This window comes from Pseudonaja textilis, chromosome 6, assembly GCF_049901715.1.
Source record: "Pseudonaja textilis isolate UNSWEBS1 chromosome 6, rPseTex1.2, whole genome shotgun sequence".
Classification (NCBI taxonomy): Eukaryota; Metazoa; Chordata; class Lepidosauria; order Squamata; family Elapidae; genus Pseudonaja; species Pseudonaja textilis.
Window position 1 is genome coordinate 23,265,857 of NC_141995.1, and position 20,485 is coordinate 23,286,341.

General features: G+C 36.5%; 1 protein-coding gene across 1 annotated transcript in view; it reads left to right on the forward strand.

Annotated features, from left to right (window-relative positions):
- Nucleotides 1–5,060: 5,060 nt before the first annotated feature.
- Nucleotides 5,061–20,485, forward strand: part of IQCM (IQ motif containing M) — a 99,588-nt gene continuing 84,163 nt past the window's right edge. Inside the window, exon 1 of the mRNA XM_087936740.1 lies at nucleotides 5,061–5,304. Coding sequence (XP_087792866.1) covers nucleotides 5,061–5,304 — 244 coding nt within the window. The remainder of the gene's footprint in view (nucleotides 5,305–20,485) is intronic.

Below are 20,485 nucleotides of genomic sequence, written 5' to 3' on the forward strand. Positions count from 1 at the left end.
CCCAAGGTGCCACTCCATTTTGAAAGGCTACTACTAATTTGCATGAGAAGGCATACAATAATTTAAACAATTCCCATCTGCTAAACTGGTGGTTTTTAACTGGTCAGAGATACTATGGCAAATATTCTAGGAGAGTATCAGAACTGGCTCTGACTATTTTAGATATTAGCTTCACAACAAAAAAATTATATGTGCCTTACAAAGAGGAGGTTAAAATATCCTAGGCTATGTATTCTATAGAAAGGCTGTCAAACTCCCAGCCGCGGGTCAGATGCGTCAAGCTCTGGCCACACCCATGCCCAGTTTAGCAAAGGGGAAAAAAGTCCTGATATATCACATGATGCTCTTGTAACTATGTGAGTTTGACACCCCTGTCCTATAGGATCAACATAAAGAAGGCACACCTATTTCTTGAAACATACCTTAACAACCAATGGAAAAGCAAAGGGAGATCCTATTTTATGAAAAATAGTATCTATGGTAGTTGATGAGAGTGATAAAGAATGATGAAATGATAGGCAATAAGTAAAGTGTGTAAAAATGTTAAGGATAAAAGAGTTGTGATCTTCATTTTCAGTAACAGGCTGTCAATGCTTGTCAATCTTGTGTTTTAATGGGGGTCTCCTGGGAAGAATCACACCTGCAAGAAACTCTGGACTCTTTAGATAAGATTCCACCAAGGGCTGACTAAATGTAGTATTTAAGTGGCTGTGAATTGCACGGTTACATTTATGATATAAACAGGGGAATCAATGCTAGATATCCAAGGAGAGGCTAAAATGGTTGGACTACATACAGAATAACACAGAGCACATAAAGCTGATCAGAGCTGAAAGGAAAAAATAGAAGAGAGGGACATAAGTCATAAATGCAGTGAGAAAATATGTACTTGATGATTGGTAAGCAGCCAATATAGAAACTTATGGATAAAGATAAATAGAAGAAATGAAATATGGTATAAAGAAAAGGTTTTCATTGAAAGTATACCTGCAAATAAAACAATTAAAATGTTAAAAAAAATAAATTTGAGAAGCCAGAGGACAATGCCTTGCAATAAGGATGCAAAATAAAAAAATTAAAATAATGAAGAAAAAAATGACCTGACTTTTGGCACTTGGCAATGGTTTTAACAGATAAAGTGAAGGACTGATGAAAGATTATTGCTCTTAAGCTAGCATGATTGAGGGATAGGAGCAGGAGTTTAAAAATATCTTGTCTTAATGTTAGCGATGTACAGTGAGAATCACTAAATTACAGGAAGGGCCTTAGTGACTAAATGTTAAGATGACTTTCATGATAGCATGAGTAACAGAGAAATAAAATAGGTTATCTTTGAAAGTGTTGGGGTGTATCTTTTTAATAAAAGGGTTTTAACCTGAGGCTGGTAGCTAAATATTCGGGTTGTTGTAGTAGTGTGGCATCTAAAAAAAATATAATGAAGGTAAGGATTGATATTAGATAGATAGATAGATAGATAGATAGATAGATAGATAGAGTTTAAAACTTGTTTGGTAGTAGTATAGGAATAGCAAGTTAATGGGAATGAATACTTACTAATTTTAAGTAGTTGGTAACTTTGTTAAGTTGTAGTTTTTTTTAAATTAACAATTAAACTAATAAAAGTGTAAAATAAACATTCAGAAAGAAATATTTCATATAGGTACTTATAGCTTATATGTACATGCAGAATATTTAATGAAAAACAATGATCTTATTTTCATACATATGTGGATTCCAAACAGTACTTAGAACTGATTGAACAGTATAGTTATTGAGAATAATGTAACTGCAGTATTAAAGACAAAATAATTCTCAGTAGGAGTTGAGATTTGTCTGAAAAAGTTCAATGGATTATGGTGAAACTCATTGGGATTTTTGGATTATAATCTAACTGACTCTATCGAAGAAACATTAATATCTGGAGTGTATTTCTAGTTTAATTATACCAAAAGAGGAGAAAGACAGAAAGAGAGAAAAGGGTACCAAGAGTTAAACTTCTCACCTCCAATGAGACAAAACTAGTATCCATTGTCCGTAAATACCAATTCCTGCTATTGGTGCAATTCTGCATTAGATTCAAATTGTTCAACTGAGTTTGAACAATTTAACTGAGTTTGAACAATTCCCTCCATTGCAAGAAAGGAAGATTCTGTTCCTTTGGTGGGGCATGGCTTTCCAAAATCCAGTGTCCCCCCCCTGCTTTCTATTGCCTTTGTGCATAGCATTCTTCAACCTGAAGATTAGAGAGATGAAGAGGTGACTTACTCATGACTTTGATGATTATTTGTTCCAATTTGCCATCTATGTTTTTTATCCTTTGTAATGAGACCATCAGCTGTCAAGCAGAACGTGACCATTTTCAGAAAGAAAAGACATAGAGGCTCTGGTAAATTTATCATGTTTATCACTGGGTTAGCCATCTATGTCTGTCATTATCTTGAAGCAGTAGAATGTCTACGTGCTGAAAAGTTAGCCCTGTTTTTTTTTTGAGGAAATGCAGATTAAGAAATACAGATTTAACCCTCTTATATAATGGATTATATAATGAGGCCAGATAAGTGATGATTGCTTTCTAAAAACCTAGAACTAGGGTGATTATTAAGGTTAAAATGTTTGACAATCAGTTTGGTGCAATAGGAATTATTTGAACTGAAAAATCAGGACTATAGAAATAATGGGTCACCTCTGTACTAACTGACCATAAAAATAGGATTGTTTTCGTATTTGAGATGGAACTTAGTGAATGTAACTATTTTTTTTACTATTTTGAAATGTTTTTAATATGCAGTATGTTTTATAATATTATTTTCATATTGTACAATTCAGTTATTGTACATGTGCTACTTCATTTAGCAGTAGAATCATTGAGTTTCTACCTGTGTGTATGTGCAAAGACATGCACATATCTTCCAACAATATTTTTTTGGAGGGGGGGAGTGACTTGGAGAGACACTTGAAGGAGGTTAATTAAGGCTGAGCCTTAAGGCTGAGTTCTTGAGAAGGTAGCAGTATGTAGTTTTTAGGTTCAAAAAAAGTGAGCAAGTTCTGATAAAGCTGAGATGTGTAAAAATATGTGCAGAGAAAGTAGCTTGATAGTCTATTTTTCTCCCATATTGCGAGCGCTCAGATTGCTCAATAAGCATAGCATCCAGAAGAAGCAATGAGTGTACTGTGAATCGGTTATATTATGCTTCTAAAAAATGCAGCATGTATTTCAGTACCAATTACTGGAATACACAATGGATGGTGCTCTTACAATTATGGTCTGTTCTGATCAGCTCCTTAAGAATAGCAGAACGCTAAGTATATGACTCTTTGCCCCAATCTTACATTATTCTTTTTATCTGCTTAATCTAAGAAGTTTCAAAAGTAACAATAGCAGATTATATTTGTCAATATTGTTGATATTGCTGGGCTATACTTTTTAATCCCAAGGATCTAATATAAATTAATGTTTAATGTTTGAGTATTTAAGTTGTAAATGGTTATTTTCATAATTTATTGCGCATCCTTTATGCTAAAAAAAGTGTCAGATGAAAACTGTAATATTTTTCAGGGAAAAATATTATTATTGCTCTGGAAATGTTCTCTAGGTTATAGTGTAAGGCTTAGAAAGTTCTAGTGAAATCAAGAGATTATATACACAATTTGGGGTTGCATTGCAATCTGCAGTGAAAAATAAGACCAATTGACCATTTTTGTACCATTTGCTTTTTTGTAAAATGAAAGAAAACATTAAGGTTTTTCTTTAACCCAGTTTTTTCCTAATGGTCCCCACCCCCCATTTTTTATCCAATTACAAGTTCATAGAATAAAGTAGGAGACTGCAATTGGTATTTAAAATAGGATCCATTCCAGGGGTGGGATATGAAAGGGTTAACTACGGGTTTGGGATTTACGAGCTTCCCAGTAATTCATCATCAGCATGCTGTGTGCAGAGACACAGCCTTTGAAACAGCCCCCTTTTCCTGCTGTTTTAACTGCGGCTGTGTCTTGTTCGGCAGCTGAAGTTGAAAAATCAGGAAATAAAGATCAGGCAAGAGCTCGTGTGGGCGGGTGGACAAAAACAGAGGTGGAGCTACTAGTTCTACAGAGGTGGACAGAACCGGTAGAAACCCACCCTGATCCATTCCTACTATTAGCAATATCAATCTGTTTGCCTCAGCTCAGCCTATTTTCTACCTTTCTTTTCCTTTCTTTTCCTATTTCTTTCTCCATGAAAGACACAGAGTCCCCTTCTTCCTCCCATAAAAGACAGAAGGTGAATGATAAATTCATCTCTGCCACTATTTGGTGAAGAAGACATGGCTGGATATCTAACTTTTTATCCTTTAATTTATTCCTTACTGAATTGTAGCAAGTGATAATGTAAGGACAAAAGGAAGTGATCTATCTACACTTGCTAAAAATATTGTGGGAAGAACAAGCAATTAAAGTAAGTAGGAGGAAAGAGAAATTACAAACACAACTTATAAGAAATGGGAAAGTCTGTGATTTCGCCCCCGAATATATGCATTGTATTTGCTTGCACAGGGCAACTAGAAATGCTGCTTTCTCAAATTCCTAATCTTCTGGAGAGAATTTTATGCGTGCACAGTTGATGTGGGCGCTAAGCAGACATTAAGTGACTATGCATAGGTTAGAAGAGGTCCCTGTTGATGTGAACCTGTATTCATGAGAACTGAGTTATTATTACTATCATAGTCCTCTGCAAATGATACATTGCCCCTGAGATTCTCTAAAATTGCCTTGCACTCTTGAGGTTAATGAGAAAAATCAGGAACTGCAGGTAGAAGAACAGTAGGATATAGACAGACCTGTAATTAAGGCCTAAATTTCTGGCATCATGTCATGCTGATTTTATATAATAATGCAATGATTTTATTTGGTAACATAATGTGAGGTTTTGTGTTTCCTTTAGGAACAGTACTGTTTTGTAACTTTTGTGGGAAGTCTGGATTAAAAGATTGATAGCAGTAGAGTGGCAGAAATAATATCTGACTGAAAGTAATGATTGTTACAGCTATTTTTTTTTTTTTTTTTGTCAGCAGATCTGTACAATGGATTGGCTTTCTCTTACTAAAATTCCTGGGAATCCACCAAGAAAGACACCTACAAGAATTCCACCTATTTTGAAAGCTGGTGTGGATAGTCAAGACAGGCATACCTTTCAGAAAACACAACCAAAAAAAGTACCTTTAAAACATGTACTGCGTTCTGATGCAAGGCTGTTCCCATGTAGCCTCATCCATTCAAATACAAAATCAGATGGATCACAATTATTAGAATGCGGTGAAAAAAAAGGTAAGACAAATTTGTTTAGGTATACGTATTTATTTTTTTAAAAGAAAATAAGTTTTGCTTGATTTTGATGCAGTACTAGATACTTTAGTTAGAATGAGTTCTTGGTGCAAATCAATGGCCTATATGCATAAGAAGCCCCTGTATGCCTGCAAGATATTCATTACAATGTTGGGAGATATTGGTCATGAATTAATGTATGCTGTTTTCATGCTTGTAAATTGTGGATGTACAGTATTATCAGTCAAAATCAACTCACTTTGAGATGAAGCCATTTTCATTTGAAGGTTATGGGCAATAGCATCATGTTGGTGTAGTGCAGTTGGCCTCTCCCTCCTCTATAAAGTAGATTGAAGAAATGGAGATACGAGAGAAATAGCAAGAGGAACACAAGCTTAGACATTATTCTTCAGTTCCAGTTAAACATCTTTCCCCAGTCATAATCTGGAGCATCTCATATTTCTAGAAATATCTCATTCCACAACTCCCATAAATCTAGTAAGCCTTAAGTCTGTTTAAATAAACAATTATAAACAATTTAATGCTGTAACTACCTACCCATGCATCAGATTCTAAAGACTTTTGATATTGTACTGTATTAAGTTCCAGATGAAAATAAGTTCTTCAACTTCAGACATCCCTTATTCTAGAAGAATAGCAGAATAACAGTTGGAAGGGACCTTGGAGGTCTTCCAGTCCAACTCCCACTCAATCAGGTAACCCTATACCATTTCAGACAAATGGTTGTCCAATCTGTTGTTAAAAACCTCCAGTGCTGGAGCATTTACAACTTCTGGAGGCAACTTGTTCCACTGATTAATTGTTCGGTCAGGAAATGTTTCCTAGGTTGTTTCTCTCCTTGATTAGTTTCCATCAGTTGCTTCTTGTCCTGCCTTCAGGTACTCTGTGCAATAGATTGACCTCTACTTCCTTGTGGCAGCCCCTCAAATATTGGAACATTGCTATCATGTCACTCTAGTCCTTTTCACTAAACTGGACGTGCTCAATTCTTGCCATGCTTTAGTCTCCAATCCCATAATCATCATACTTGGTCTAATCTGCATTCTTTCTAGAATCTCAGCATCTTTTTTATATCATGGTAACTAAAACTGGATGCAATATTCTAAGTGTGGTATTGTTTTTTATTTTTCTTATAAGTATCTATCTCATGTATTCAAAACTATATTTATTCGTATACCTGTATCTTGTAAGCAATTGACAAATCAAATAAATACTAAAATTCTAAATACCAAGGCATTCTAAAGTGGTATTGACACTTCATCTGATCTTGATACTATCCCTCTGTTAATGCAGCATAGAACTGTGTTGGCTTTTTTGGCAGCTGCAACACACATTTAAGTGATTGTCCACTGGGACTTCAAGATCCTTCTCATAGTGATTACTAATATAGTATTTTTAAACTGATAGCTTAATTATTTACAACATTCCATCATGAACTCTTCATATTTCCTATAAAGGAAACACCCTAATTTTCTGATAAAAGCTTTGGATAGATTGAATTAGAACTGTATGAATCTCTGTATGTTCTTCTATGAGCTCAGAGCAGCTTTTTAACATTTTCCTTATATGAGTTATTTCTTGCATATTTATGACCTATAATTGAATCTTAAGTTTTATTCAAAAGTAATCTCATTTTTAATAGTACTTCCTGTCTAGTTAGCGATAACTTTAGTTGTTGGCTAAATGAAATTTTAAACAGCATTTAAGTATTTATTTTAAAATAAAGACTTGTTGCTTGTATCCTTATGATTTATATTGATTGTTTCTTAGTATGATATGATTGCTTATTGTACCCTATGACTATTATTAAGTTGTATCTTATGATTCTTGACTCTTGACGAATGTATCTTCTTTTATGTATACTGAGAGCATTTGCACCAAGATAAATTCCTTGTGTGTCCAATCACACTTGGCCAATAAAGTAAAATGAATTGAATGAGAATACAGTAACTTAGTTATAAAATATATTGAGAAGTCTCTAATTTATGATGTTATAATAAGTGATTTGATTAAGTGATGATTTCCCTGCTGCCGTCCTGATGCCCCCATTACAGGATGCAAAGGATGTAACACAGAGGTGGTATTAAGCAGGCTCTGACCAGTTCTGGAGAACTGTTAGCAGAAATTTTGAGTAGTTCGAAAAACTGGCAAATACCACCTCTGACTGTTTAAACACCCCATCTATTCTCTGCCTCCTGAGTCCCAGCTGATTGACTGGGTCTTCTTTTGTTGCCCTGTACTGGAGAATGGAGCTGGAAATCAGGTTAGTAGGTTTGGGAGGGAATGGGATTTTGCAGTATCCTTCCCCTGCCACGCCCATCAAGCCTCGCCCACAGAACCGGTAGTAAAAAGTTTTGAATCCCATCAGTGATGCAACAGTATGAGCCCATAATGTAGATGGTTTTCTATTGAATGGACTCCTGATGGATGAATCTATCTGGGTAAGTCTGGTGCCATAGTCATTGTATATCTTCAAATAGCTGAAGATAATTTTTTATTTTTGTTTTGGCTATTGAGGAAAAAGAAGAATGAAAAAAAAAACACTTAAAACTAATCAAAAACATCTTATTACAAATAATTCTAATTCATTATACAGAATTTTAAATGCTAATATTTTACTGCAGTATCAACTTTCTCATTATTATCTGAGTGCAAGCATCTTTATTTAGTTCTATGAATTCAAGAAATTGCTTCTTTAAGAATTGATTTTTCATTCCACAGTATTACATTATTCATACAGAAATAGCCAGCTACTACTTCTTTTCAAAGAATCAAATAGCAGTTACCCTGACATATAAATCCTAACGGTATGTTGTAGAATAGGAATACTTTAGAAATAAGGTACTGTATAGGAATAAATTGTTAAATCTCTCTCTCTCTCTGTCTCTTTTTAAATCCTTTCATTAGACCTTTTCTCACAAAGGGATATTTGCTAGCAGTGGGTAAAATTGAAAATGGTCCATAATTCCTTTTTTTGCTTCATCATGTGCAAAAAAAGATAAGTCAAAGTACAACTGAGAAACTGTGTTACTGTCTAGCTCAGCTGAATATGTAATCACAGATGTCGACATAACAAAATGAAAAGTACTGTTTTTGGATAGCTCCAAAAGGGTATTTTTGTCTAGATCTCTTTCTTTTTCTCTTTGTGTTTTAAATAAAGGGTGCATAATTTTGGAAACTCAAAGAATAAGGATGAAGTTGTGTCTATGGAGATTCTTAGTCATCCAAGTCATGGTTGTCCCAAAGGTGCTTTTTCAAGAAGCAATTGGACTTTTGCTTGAAGACGTTTCAATTCTCACCCAGGAAGCTTATTCAGTTATGACTGAATGGTTTGGAATGGAAAGATCCTTGAAGTCAACTGGTCATTAGCACTCTTTCTGAGATTTGTTGAGGCCACTTGGAAGGGCTAGATGAACCTCCAAGTGGCCTCAATGACTCTCAGAAAGAGTGCAGGGAATATAATCTTTCCATTCTCTACCATTCAGTCAGAACTGAAGAAACTTGTTGGATGAGAAGTGCAATGTCCTCAAGGAAAAATAAAGAAAGTCCAGTTGCTTCTTGAAAAGGCACCTTTGGGAGAAAGTTAGTGTTATATCATCTTGGAGGCTCAGTTCAGGAGTTGGGACAAAAATTCATTTTGTTGGATTTTTCCCATAATTGCTGCATGTATGGATGAGATTAATAGGAATATTAGTATAATTTTGGATGAATTAGTGTGTGCTAACCATGTTTTTATCCCTGATAGTTTTCAGTATTCAATATATATAAAGAAAAGAACACTAGGAATGCCATGTTTAGCCCAATTTGTATTTTTTAGTTTTGAGTTCCCCCCTCTACTCTTAGGTAAAGCATGTGAAAAGTGCTACAGCTGTCTGTTCCCCCCAGATGGAACTTATTCTATGCAATTACTTTGAAAGTATCCTCTTTGGACTTAGTGGGATTTATCTTAAGTACATAATACATGAATAGAATCAGGCTGGCTTTCACTAAAAATAAAGATTCAGGAGTGGGATTCAAATTTTTTAACAACTGGTTCTGTGGGCGTGACTTAGTTGGTGGGCGTGGCTTGGTGGTCAGGTTATTGGCTGGGCATGGCCAACGCAATATCACTCACATTGAGCACTCATCTCCTTGCCTGGCCTCTCATGAATGTGGGGATGCTGCAACAGTAGTAAGTATGAAAAATGGTCATAACACACTTTTTTCAGTTTTCATTGTAACTTTGAATGGTCACTCCATACAAGCAAAGTACCAGCAAAGGAGGAAAAAAAAAACTCCAGAGAAGTTCCAGAGACAGGAATTCTAGCCCTGCCAAGAATGTAATAAGGGTTAATGGAGAGGCAGTTTCTGTAAGCAACACCAGAATGTGTCCTTCCTGTCTTCCTTACAGGATTAGGTCAGTAATTTCTTCTAACAACCAGTTCTCTGAACTGCTTAGAATGTGAACAACCGGTTCTAGCGAATAGGTGCGAACTGGTAGAATCCCACCCCTGTAAAGATTGTTTCAATAGTTAGCAATTAGTATGTGATTTGGAGGTAGAATAAGGTTGATTTGCTATGAATTCCATCAATACTCTGAAATGGTATTTGCAACATTATATGATAGCTTGAAGTAATTTTCCACTTGGAATTCTTTCTTTTCTGTGTGGGAAGAGAACAGAAGGAGTTCTTTTCATGTGCGCTTGTTGTTGAAGTCTCCCCAATTTTTATACTGTCTTGCCTCTTTTAAAAACATGGACTTCAAGCATACATCTTTCCTAAGGCCTGTTTTTAAATGTGGCTTGTTTTATTCTGAAAAAGAGGAAGACAGAGAGAATGAGTGTAAGGCCTTAGTGGCTTGAATCCAGTTAATTATACAGTTATATGTGAATTGCTTATGTGAACAATATGTATTTATATGCCAGCAGTTTCTTCCAAAATGTCTTACATCCTTTCCAAGAGAGAATGAAATTACACACTTCATTTGCAGTCCTCCCATTAATTTTAATTATTCCTAACAGGCTTCCTGTTTTCTGATTTTCATAGAGAAAGTATGGCTAAGTGATGTATTTACCAGAGTTGAACCAGTGGGTCGTGCTTTGGCATCAACGAGAAATAATGAACTGCCTTCAATTGGGTAATGTATTTAAACTGCTGAAATAGCAATTAATTCATGAACTTTACTTTATGATGATCTTATTAGGTCACAGTACTTAATGACAGATTTACATTTTAATATTATTTTATACAACCAATGGATTGTTTTCTATTTTCCTACAATTCCATTAATGCAGGAAAAGAAATGTATTTTTCTCTATATCAGTCTTATACTGGAGGATGATCTCTTTAGTTTCCACAAGTGGTTTTGCATTTGTCAAGAAATGATAATGAAAGGATCCCTTAGGCAGTTTCAAAAATTGTCCTACTGTAATTCACGATGCCCAGGGAGTATTATCCAGTTCTGTTTATGGTGATGAAGTCCACTTTTTCAAGTGTTAGCAATGACTTCTCAGATTACTGTATGGTTCCATCCATTAAGTCAAAAGGGATTCACACTCACAATAAAACATTTTTAATGAAATCATAGGAAAAAAATCTATATAGTTTAGCTGTGATTAAATGTTAATCTATAGAAAAATGCTATACATTTGGCATGAACCATACGGTTAAACCCCTTTGCATTCTGCTAATTAACTCACATTTTGCAAGTTAAAATACATGGCTAAGTATGCTTAGAAGTATATAATTTAATTTTGGTTGAACTCTGTCCAGTTTGCATAAGATTACCTCTGTAATATAAACATGCTTATTAAAATTGATTCTATGGAAGTGTGATTCTCTTAAAACTTTTTAATGTCATAATTTACCCTGCATGGCTTATCCTAAACTTTGCTGGCAGGAGCACCTGAATGAAAAATTAATCTTTTACAAAAACATACACTGTGCAGTTTACTTTAACATTTGGCTTTGTTCTCTATATCCAGGCAGCATTTTCATGTGAACTTGCTGCCATGTTTCAACTGGGTTTCTGCTTTGAATCCTAAATAAATGAGAAGGTGTTGATGTGCTGTTCTGGAACAAATCACAAAGCAGTTTGGCTCAGCACAATTCCCCTCTTGTACAGAAGGGGATGTCCATATGGCTCATGCAACTTTTCCTACACAAAATTATCAATAGTTCATGCAAAGGAGGATGGACAGATGTTTTTAAGTATTCCCTCATTACATAAGGCATTGTCCAGCCGTTTTTACATTGCATGTTTGCAAAAATCATTCTGTAAAGCTTTAGCTGTCCTATTAGAGCTGCAAAATAATTGCAAAGTTCTATAGCTTATTTCAAATAATGGCTTTCCCTCTGCTTCTGGAACACCCCATTTTAAAACAGAATGATGGAGAGATAGACAGATAGATTGACAGATTGACCTCCACTGTTTTCTGCACAATATATTGTTTTATTTAGTTAGTTCTCTGACAGAATTACTTGGAAAAAATGTTTCAATGAAATGGAATGCATCTTATGTGTGTGTGTTTTTTTAATGTAGTTGCTGCACCTTAGTTGGATTAGACACAAAGAGAGATTCCGGAAAATTATGGATTCGAAAAAATCACCAGGGTAAATCTTTATTATTTTTAATGATTGTGTTCAATTAAAAACACTATAATTTAATGTAACATCACTGCACTCTTTTAATCCATTTAAGAATATTTCTCTCTAAAAAAAGAAAATGTATTTATGGCAACATGAGCCTTATTATGTCATTGTAGGTTTTAATATTTATAGGTAGGTACCTCCTTTCCTCCTGGGAATTTTAATAGTTTTATTGCAATATATAAATAATTCTACAACCTACAAGAACATAGCATGTATATTAGTAAGCTCTTCATACATGTACAGTTTTATACTTTTAGCAGTACTTGGGAACATATATTTATTTGAGAACTGTCATATAGCAAAAGGAATGTAATCCTATTTCTTCATCTATAATGACTAATCTTGAAGATTATAAGCTCATGATCATTGAATGCTTCCCCAGATGTACTTATTTCCAGGGAGTAGAAAATATGTTTTGCAAACAGAAATTTTCAGGTTTAATCCAGGGCTTTTCTAGACAGAGGTAGAAATATTACAAAACGTTCTAATACTACTACTGGCTGAACGAATGAATCATGCCAGACAGAGAATGAAGCACCTTTTTGGCTCACAAAGCATCATGTAGCAGAATCTTACGTATTATGATTTTATAGTTTACACAAGTTAGTACAATGTTGAATGATAATAACTCTTTCACCTGAGCATGATTTCCCTAATTCTGATGGGCAAAGGGAACTGAAACAAGACAAACAAGGTACAAATTCAGTTCCTCTGCCACCATATTTCAGCTGTATTTTCTCTCCTTTCCTTTCCTTTCCTTTCCTTTCCTTTCCTTTCCTTTCCTTTCCTTTCCTTTCCTTTCCTTTCCTCTCCTCTCCTCTCCTCTCCTCCAATGCCATGCCATGCCATGCCATGCCATCCTATCTCTTCCTCTGAAAGGAAGTAGACTTTTAATATGAAATGAAACATCCTTATGAAATGCTTGATTCACAGCAGAAATTATTTATTCTTGCTCCTTATTCTTGAGGCTGTTTCAGCATCAAGTAACTGTATTATGCCATGCAATATATAGGTAATAGCTGAATGCTTATCTACAACTGAAAATTGAGTTTATCTTTTTAGGATGTATATGTAAAATGTATTAAAGAATGTTTATGCACATGTGCATGGATGAATAGGGTTAGTACATAGCACTATCTATGTGTACCACATAGTTGATGGACTACAGAAAAAAGATAGTTAGCTGGCAAGTAGTCTTTAGGTTAGAGCCTGAGTAGAATAGTATTAAAATCTAGGAGTAAAACTGGGCTTTGATTGCATTTGATATAGTACAGTTACTACTGATAATAATAGAGCAACAGGCAATGCTATATTTATTATAGGTACAGTTAAAACTGGTAACATGAACACTTTCTGTATTACTAAAGAGCAACACAGTAAAACCTTGATTGATCAAATACACGTTTCAGCTGAAAGTTCACTTCTGCAGCAGGGCTCATTTGATGGTGACCAAGGCATAGAAAAGATTGTAAATGGTAAAGACCAGTGGTAGGATTCAGCCGGTCCTCACTGGTCCATTGGAACTGATATTTAATTTTTTTGTTGAGTACCCTGTTTTCTGTAGTGTTCTGTGTTTTCAGGAACAGGTCTGGTTTTTGTTCAACTTCCTTCCAGGTGGGGGAAAAAAAACCCTCCCCCAAAGTCCAAGAGAGCCTTCAATCACGTCACTCAAGTGAATACTGTCTCAGGGGGCAGGGGCTATGCATAAGGCAGCAGCCTGGGGCCAAAGCGCTGGTGGAATGCCAGAGGGTCAGGGAGGGTGCTGAAGCAAGCAGGCATCCTGCCTGCAGTACCAATGCCAGCTGCCCCTTCCTGGCCAGAGCTGGAATGCCACTGCATTTAAGTGCTGGTAGATGCTGTCCTTCCCTCTGGAAGGCCTGGGCAGCTGCTGGAGAGAGAGGAGCCCATTTCAGCGCCTGGCACCCAGATGCCCATGCTTCCCTCAAGCATTTCTTTGCCTACCTGATTTCCAGCTCTGTTGCTCTTGGTTGCGTTTCTTGCCATCGTGCGCAGGGAAACAAAAGTTTGTGGGACTAAAAAAAAAAAAAAGTTCAACCAATCAATTCCAACATCTCATGAAAAAAAAAGATCTTGTGAAGTTGGAATTGATTGATTGAACTGGTTTTTTTAGTTCCACAAACTTTTGTTTCTCTGCACATGATGGCGAGAAACACGATGGAGAAACCGACGGAGCTGAAAATCAGGTAGGCAAAGAAATGCTTTGGGGAAGTGAGGGCATCTGGGTGGTGGTGGGGCAAGCTCCGTGGTGATATGTTGCAATGGAGAAATGGAGTGGCTGGCATGAGGGAAGGAGGAGGCCACTCTCCCTCTTTCTTCTCCCTGCTTCTCCTTTCCTTGTGCTGGCCACTCCATTCCCCATTTCTCCATTGCAGTGCAGTGCCCAGGATCCACTTTGATAGCAGCGGCGGGGGGGGGAGGCTTATAATTTAACAACCAGTTTGGCCAGGGTCAAGTTGGACATTGCAAGATGGCCGTCCCGCATTTGTGGTGGAGCTGGAGGACAGGGATGGACCACGCCTCCCATGACGGCCAGCCTGACACTGGGTGAATCGGTTGTTAAATTATTTGAATTCCACTACTTGTAAAGACTATGAATTAATTAACAAAGATAAAGTGTTTATATGTATGCATGCATGGGTGTTCATATGTTGTGTATCTGTGAAATAAAGGGAAAAGGGAAGGATGTAATGGAACTGAACAAAAATAGTTTGATTTTGTAGTTAGTAGCTAGTGAACAGTTAGCATGGAAGTAAAGATGTTGGTATAAATTAAGAAAGTATGAGTTGGTGACATCTACATTGTCAGGGGTATATGCTAAAGTAGGAATCCGTATCTTGGTGACAGTAGTATGTTTGGTTCCAGTGAATGGAAGAAGCAGATCTAACTTTTGGGGAAATCATGTCCTGATGTTCTGAATCAATGCAACCTGGAATAATATTTTTCTATCAGCTAACATGTAAGGATAGGTAGGAATAAAATGGGAGAGCGAAGAAAAAATGATTGAATTGGCAGTCTGCTCCCACCCCTCACCCCAGCCCTTCCCATCTATAACTGGATTGTAGCAGTTGTTGGTATTAATCTATTTATGTTATTGAGAGCTGCAATGGTGCATTGGTTGGAATGCAATACTGCAGGCCACTTCTGCTGCCTGCTGGCTGCCAGCAATTTGGCAGTTTGAATCTCACCAGGCTCAAGGTTGACTCAGCCTTCTATCCTTCTGAGGTCAGTAAAATGAGGACCTCGAATGTTGAGGCAATATGCTGACTCTGTAAAACCACTTAAGAGAGAGCTGTAAAGCACTGTGAAGTGGTATATAAGTCTAAGGTGATATTGCCATTAGTATAGTAATATATATTTATTTTTTCTTTCATGTTGTAGGCCACCCAGAATTACCCTATGGTAAGATGGGTGGCCAATATATTTTATAAATGAATAAGTAAATAAATAAATAAAAATTAAGAATTGTGATTGGTAGCAGCACCTACAAAAGGTTAGAATTGGGAATTAGTAGAGAATTAAAAGTGAAAACTACTTTTTCTTTTAATGAAATGGGTTCTGGACTATAGTATGCCATATTATAATTCATAGAAAGTTCACTGTAAGTGTAATTAAGATACTGGAAATAATTGTCAATATTACATTTCTCCAGCAAGGTTGGCAACTGGTATGTCACTCTTGTACATAGGACATAAGGATGATGATAATATGAATACTTTAATTTCATTTTGAAAATAAACTAAAATGAGTTTTCCTTTCAAAAACATCTTGCCAGTTAGCCCAGGTATTTATTTTTTATATCCACTGTAAAGGGATGGGAATCAAGGCAGGAAATTAATAAATTAACAAATGTTTATTTGACCGATGGATGAGGAAGGAAAAATATTGTAGGTGGGGAAGAGCATTGTTTGAATGGATTCATTATAGAAAAAAAGGAGATTGGACTTCATCTTTTGCTCAATAGACATGTATACAATTTCATATCACTCTGGATAAAATTGCCTACAAAGATATCAGTTTTAAATGGGACAAAACCATAAAGAATAAATTTAGAAAACCCAATCTAGGCCATGCAAGGTTAATTGCTTCAAGGATTTCCAACTAAGGTTTTAGGTAAGGTAGCTATAATAGGAATATAAGTACAGAAGTAGACCCCCCATCTTTTAATGATACCTCAGATTCATTATTTTAGTTTTAACCCAAATCTAGGTTGTTCAGAGCCTCACATCCTAATAAATTTCAGAAGTATTGACTAACATAGTATGTTGATATAGATTCCAATAAATGCAGGTCTTGGAATGTGCTGAATAATAAACTTTCTTAGTTTTCTCCAAATATATAATCAAAGTTTCTTTAAAAGACCTGGGTAAGCAGTTGCCAAGACATGGATGAAAGTAGAGTTGATGGGTCTAATGTAGGGCTGTCAAGCTTGATTTCATTGAGGGCTGCATCAGAGTTGTGTTTGACCTCAGGGGGCTGGGGTGGGTGTGGCCAGGTGGGCATGGCAGTTAGACATTATTCATGTTGGGGGGGCTGTGGTGGCCCAAGTGCTCTGCCAGAAAAAACATACTCCTCAGCTGGGATGGCCTCCTGCAATCCTCTGCCAGCAAAAACGGAGCTCAGGAGGGTCACATGTGACCATCCCTAGCTCCATTTTGTCTGGCAGAAGCACTGTGGGCCAGTCATTCGCTGTTCCCAGGTTGGCCCCGCAGGCCAGATCTAAGCACCCCATGGGCTGGATCCGGTCTGTGGGCCTGGAGTTTTGACACCCTTGGTCTAATGATAGTGTATTAGATGCCCTAGTGACTGCATTAGATTTGGGAACTACAGCACCAATTATATTATGATCCCACAGTAAACAATAAAGTATTCAAATTGCTTTGTGTGAACTTACATGCCCCCACTGCAGGCAATCCCTTCACCTGGAGAAAATTGGAACAGACACTAGAAGTGAATAATGCTGCAGAATCCTGATACACATTTAATTCTATGCAAAGATTAAATGATTGGATTGGAGCCAATATTGAATTTGCAGCAAGTAAAGATATTAAGGGTATGAATATGGAAGGTAAAGTTCTTTCTGGTCATGACTCACAATACACTGTTGAGAAGTCAGAAGGCTTAAAATTATTAGTCCAATTTTTTTTATAGGCCTATAAGGGAATAGTTAAAAAACTCTGGGGGATTCTTTAAATCCCTGGATCATAGAGAAAAGACAGTGTTATATTATACTTCCATTGAGTCGGCTTCTTTCAGTGCTAATGCTACAGTTTGAGCATAGAATGAACACAGTTCTCTAATTCGAAGGAACAATAATTGGAATTTGGAAGATCATGGGAATCATATAATAGAAGAAACAAGTGTGAGCTATAAAAGTTGTTGATACAGTGCAAAATGTATTATATGATACAATAGTGATATACTGGATTGCTACTGTCATCTCTGGATGTTTTTAGGAAGATTTATGACTTTACCATTTCATAAAGAAAGCAAAGGCACTCAAGTAAGGCTTTTGATGTCAGAAAGAGTAAATAAATGTCCAGCTTACAAAAAACGAATCAAAGGAAAAAAGATACACAGTTTGTTTCTTGTAGGAAGGAATTTGGGATTTAGGGGTTTTCTTTAATCTAGGGATTCTAGGATCCCAATTAGGGCACTGATTGCCTGTTTTATTTTTCCCTTTCCATCATTTTTTCCTAGAGCAGCCTGGGAATACCCAAGACTAGATAAAGATCCATTTAGAAACACTGGAGAAGTAACCATCATTTCCAATAGAGGAAGTTCAATAGATTATCAAGAACAGGAGTTTGATCAGTATCTGCTGTAAATTATAGGACAGACACTGTGCCTGGGAGGTATCAGCTACGAGACCAGATTTAGCAGACTATATCAATGTTTTATTCTATAATATTTAAAACAAGGTTAATGGAAAACCTATGTAGGGGCCTTTATGTGGTGTTTGTTGACCTGTTGCCTGCCTCATAAATAAAGTTAGATTTATGGGAAAAAGTAGCAGGAGTCAATATTAATAAAACACTTTTGTTTTTATAAATGTACACACACACACACACACACAATACTGTGCAAAGTTAGAAATGTTGAAATGTGCATTAATTTAATGGAAATTTGAACTGATAAAACGGGATTGTCTGATAAAAAGGGATTATCCTTTTCTATTTCATTTTGATATCAATAATATTGTAATGTAATTTTCCTTACGTCTTCCTTTGCCAAGTATTCCTGTCTTATCAGAACACTTAAGGTGATCCTATTCATATAAATGATTAATATGCTTAACTGTTGCCTAACTAGCGATACTGAGAAGTGATTGCAGTTTGTGAAGTTATAGAATTCCCTTTCAGTAGAAATAGTGTACTGCTTAAGATTTAAAGATTAAACAGCACAGGATACTGAGAAGATTCTGCCTAGCTAAATTGTATTAAGTAATATTAACATAGGTGTAAGCTCTGGTATATACATCCCTGAAGCTAGCTTTGACCAAGCAACATTTTCAGTCACTACTCATCATATTTGGATAGGAAGGGTAACCGTTTTGGAGCACGTTTGCATTTGTGGAGTGGGTCAGACTGTATAACTAATTCATTATGACTTGAATTGTAAATTATAAAAGGATACAACAACCAATTATAATTGGAATTTAAGTATTGAAATAATCTTTTTGTTGTCAGTTTTTGGACCACAAGATAATCCAGCAAGGGGCAAGACAAGGAATGGGTACACAAATTATTGGAAGTAGAGATGTAGCAGTATAGTAATTGACTTTAAAGGGAGTGAATTTCCTTTAAATAATTGTTTTCATATTTAATTATGTGGGTAATTAAATACTTTGATTTACTTGATTTACTATGAATTTTAAATTCTGAATCTGAGGAAGAGGAGGTTTATGTTTGAGGTGTGCTTTTTGCATTTATTGTTTGCTAAAACCATTTAGTTACAATGAAGCATTTAAAATTTAAGTAAAATAAAATATAATAAATGCTGTGGGACTCTTGGAAGATGATGTAATGTGCTGCAGGTACAGATTATGAAAACTGGATACATGTCTGGAATATGGATGTGATCTCCTTAAAGAATGTCTCTGCAACCTCTTGCACAGGTTTCTATAGTTTCTATTGCAACTATGTATGACAATCCTCTTTAACAAAGAGAAAGATAAGAAGTGTGGATGCAAAAACTACAGGAGGAATTAACTTGAGAAACATGCCTGGAAATATGTTTGGTATGTATCCTTGCAGAAGGATGCAAAACTTGACAATGATTGGAAAAGTACAGTACGTTTTGATGAGTAGCATGCAGAGAAAATTTGTTCTTGGTCTCTTAAAAATGAAAATATGTAACAAAGAATATTTGTTGACTTAGGGAAAGTATGATGTGAAAAGGTCTGAAAATTTTTGAATGTGAGTTTATGACTATCCATTACTATGGAGTTGATGAGTTTATTACTGAATGGTAAACAATACAGTGGAATATGATGAAAGTGAAGCTTTGTGGAAACAAGGAAGGATTAGCAAATGATTCAGCATTGAACAAGGAATAGGAGAAGGACATGTGATGTCTTATTCATCATTTAATATATTTATGAATAAATGTATCCTGAGACTTGTGGTGACATTAGAGGTGTTTTCTTAAGTAGTTGAACATATGTCTGGTTTTGTTTTCAAATGGTACCATGTTGTTTGGTGAGAAATTGACTTTGGAGCAAGCGCTAAATGATGTGATAAGAAGTATGGCTCTTAATGTTCATATTAAGATTATTTGATCCATAGAAAAAAATAAGATTCATCCAAACAATAAATAGGATTTAATTGTATGTTTGTACGTTATTCTTTGTATTTTATTTTTTACAAAACTGTTAAGTTTGGGAAATGAGAGGCTGAACCAGAGCATGAGTGCAACAATACTTTATTATAACAATAAAGGGCTGACCGTGCTTGCCAAGCCGGGAACTGGCTCGCAGCGATCAGCAGCTGGTTGGACCCCGCAGCCTGCTTTTATAGCTGGCTGCTGGGGAGAACCAACCAATGAATGAAGGGGAAGAACGCCCCCGCAAAGTGAATGGACCAGAGTGAGAACTCCTAGGGTTCTCAGAACATAACACCCCTTCCCCCCAGATGCGAACACGCATAGTCTTTGAGGTAGGCAGGAGGTTTATGCTGGCGCCCGGAACGGCGCAGCTCCGGAACGCTGTCTGTCTGTTCAGGGTCTGCCTGGGAAGGGAGAGCTGGTAAAGTGTCACCAACGTGCCCCTCGGTTTGGGCAGGTCCGGGACTCGTAGGGTTGGTCACTGGGGATGTGCTCCCGTAGACTGGATCGGACTGGTCAGCCGTCTGGGCGCCGCTGTCCGTGTTCGGGCTTTCTGGAATGGCTGCTGGCGTCGACTGGTCGCCGGGAAGGATGTGGATGTGGGGTTGATGTTGAGGCCTCCCTTCGTTTTGTAATTCTGGGTCTCTGCTAGCGAGGGTGCCGAGACGCCTACGCAGCTGGTCCAGGTGCC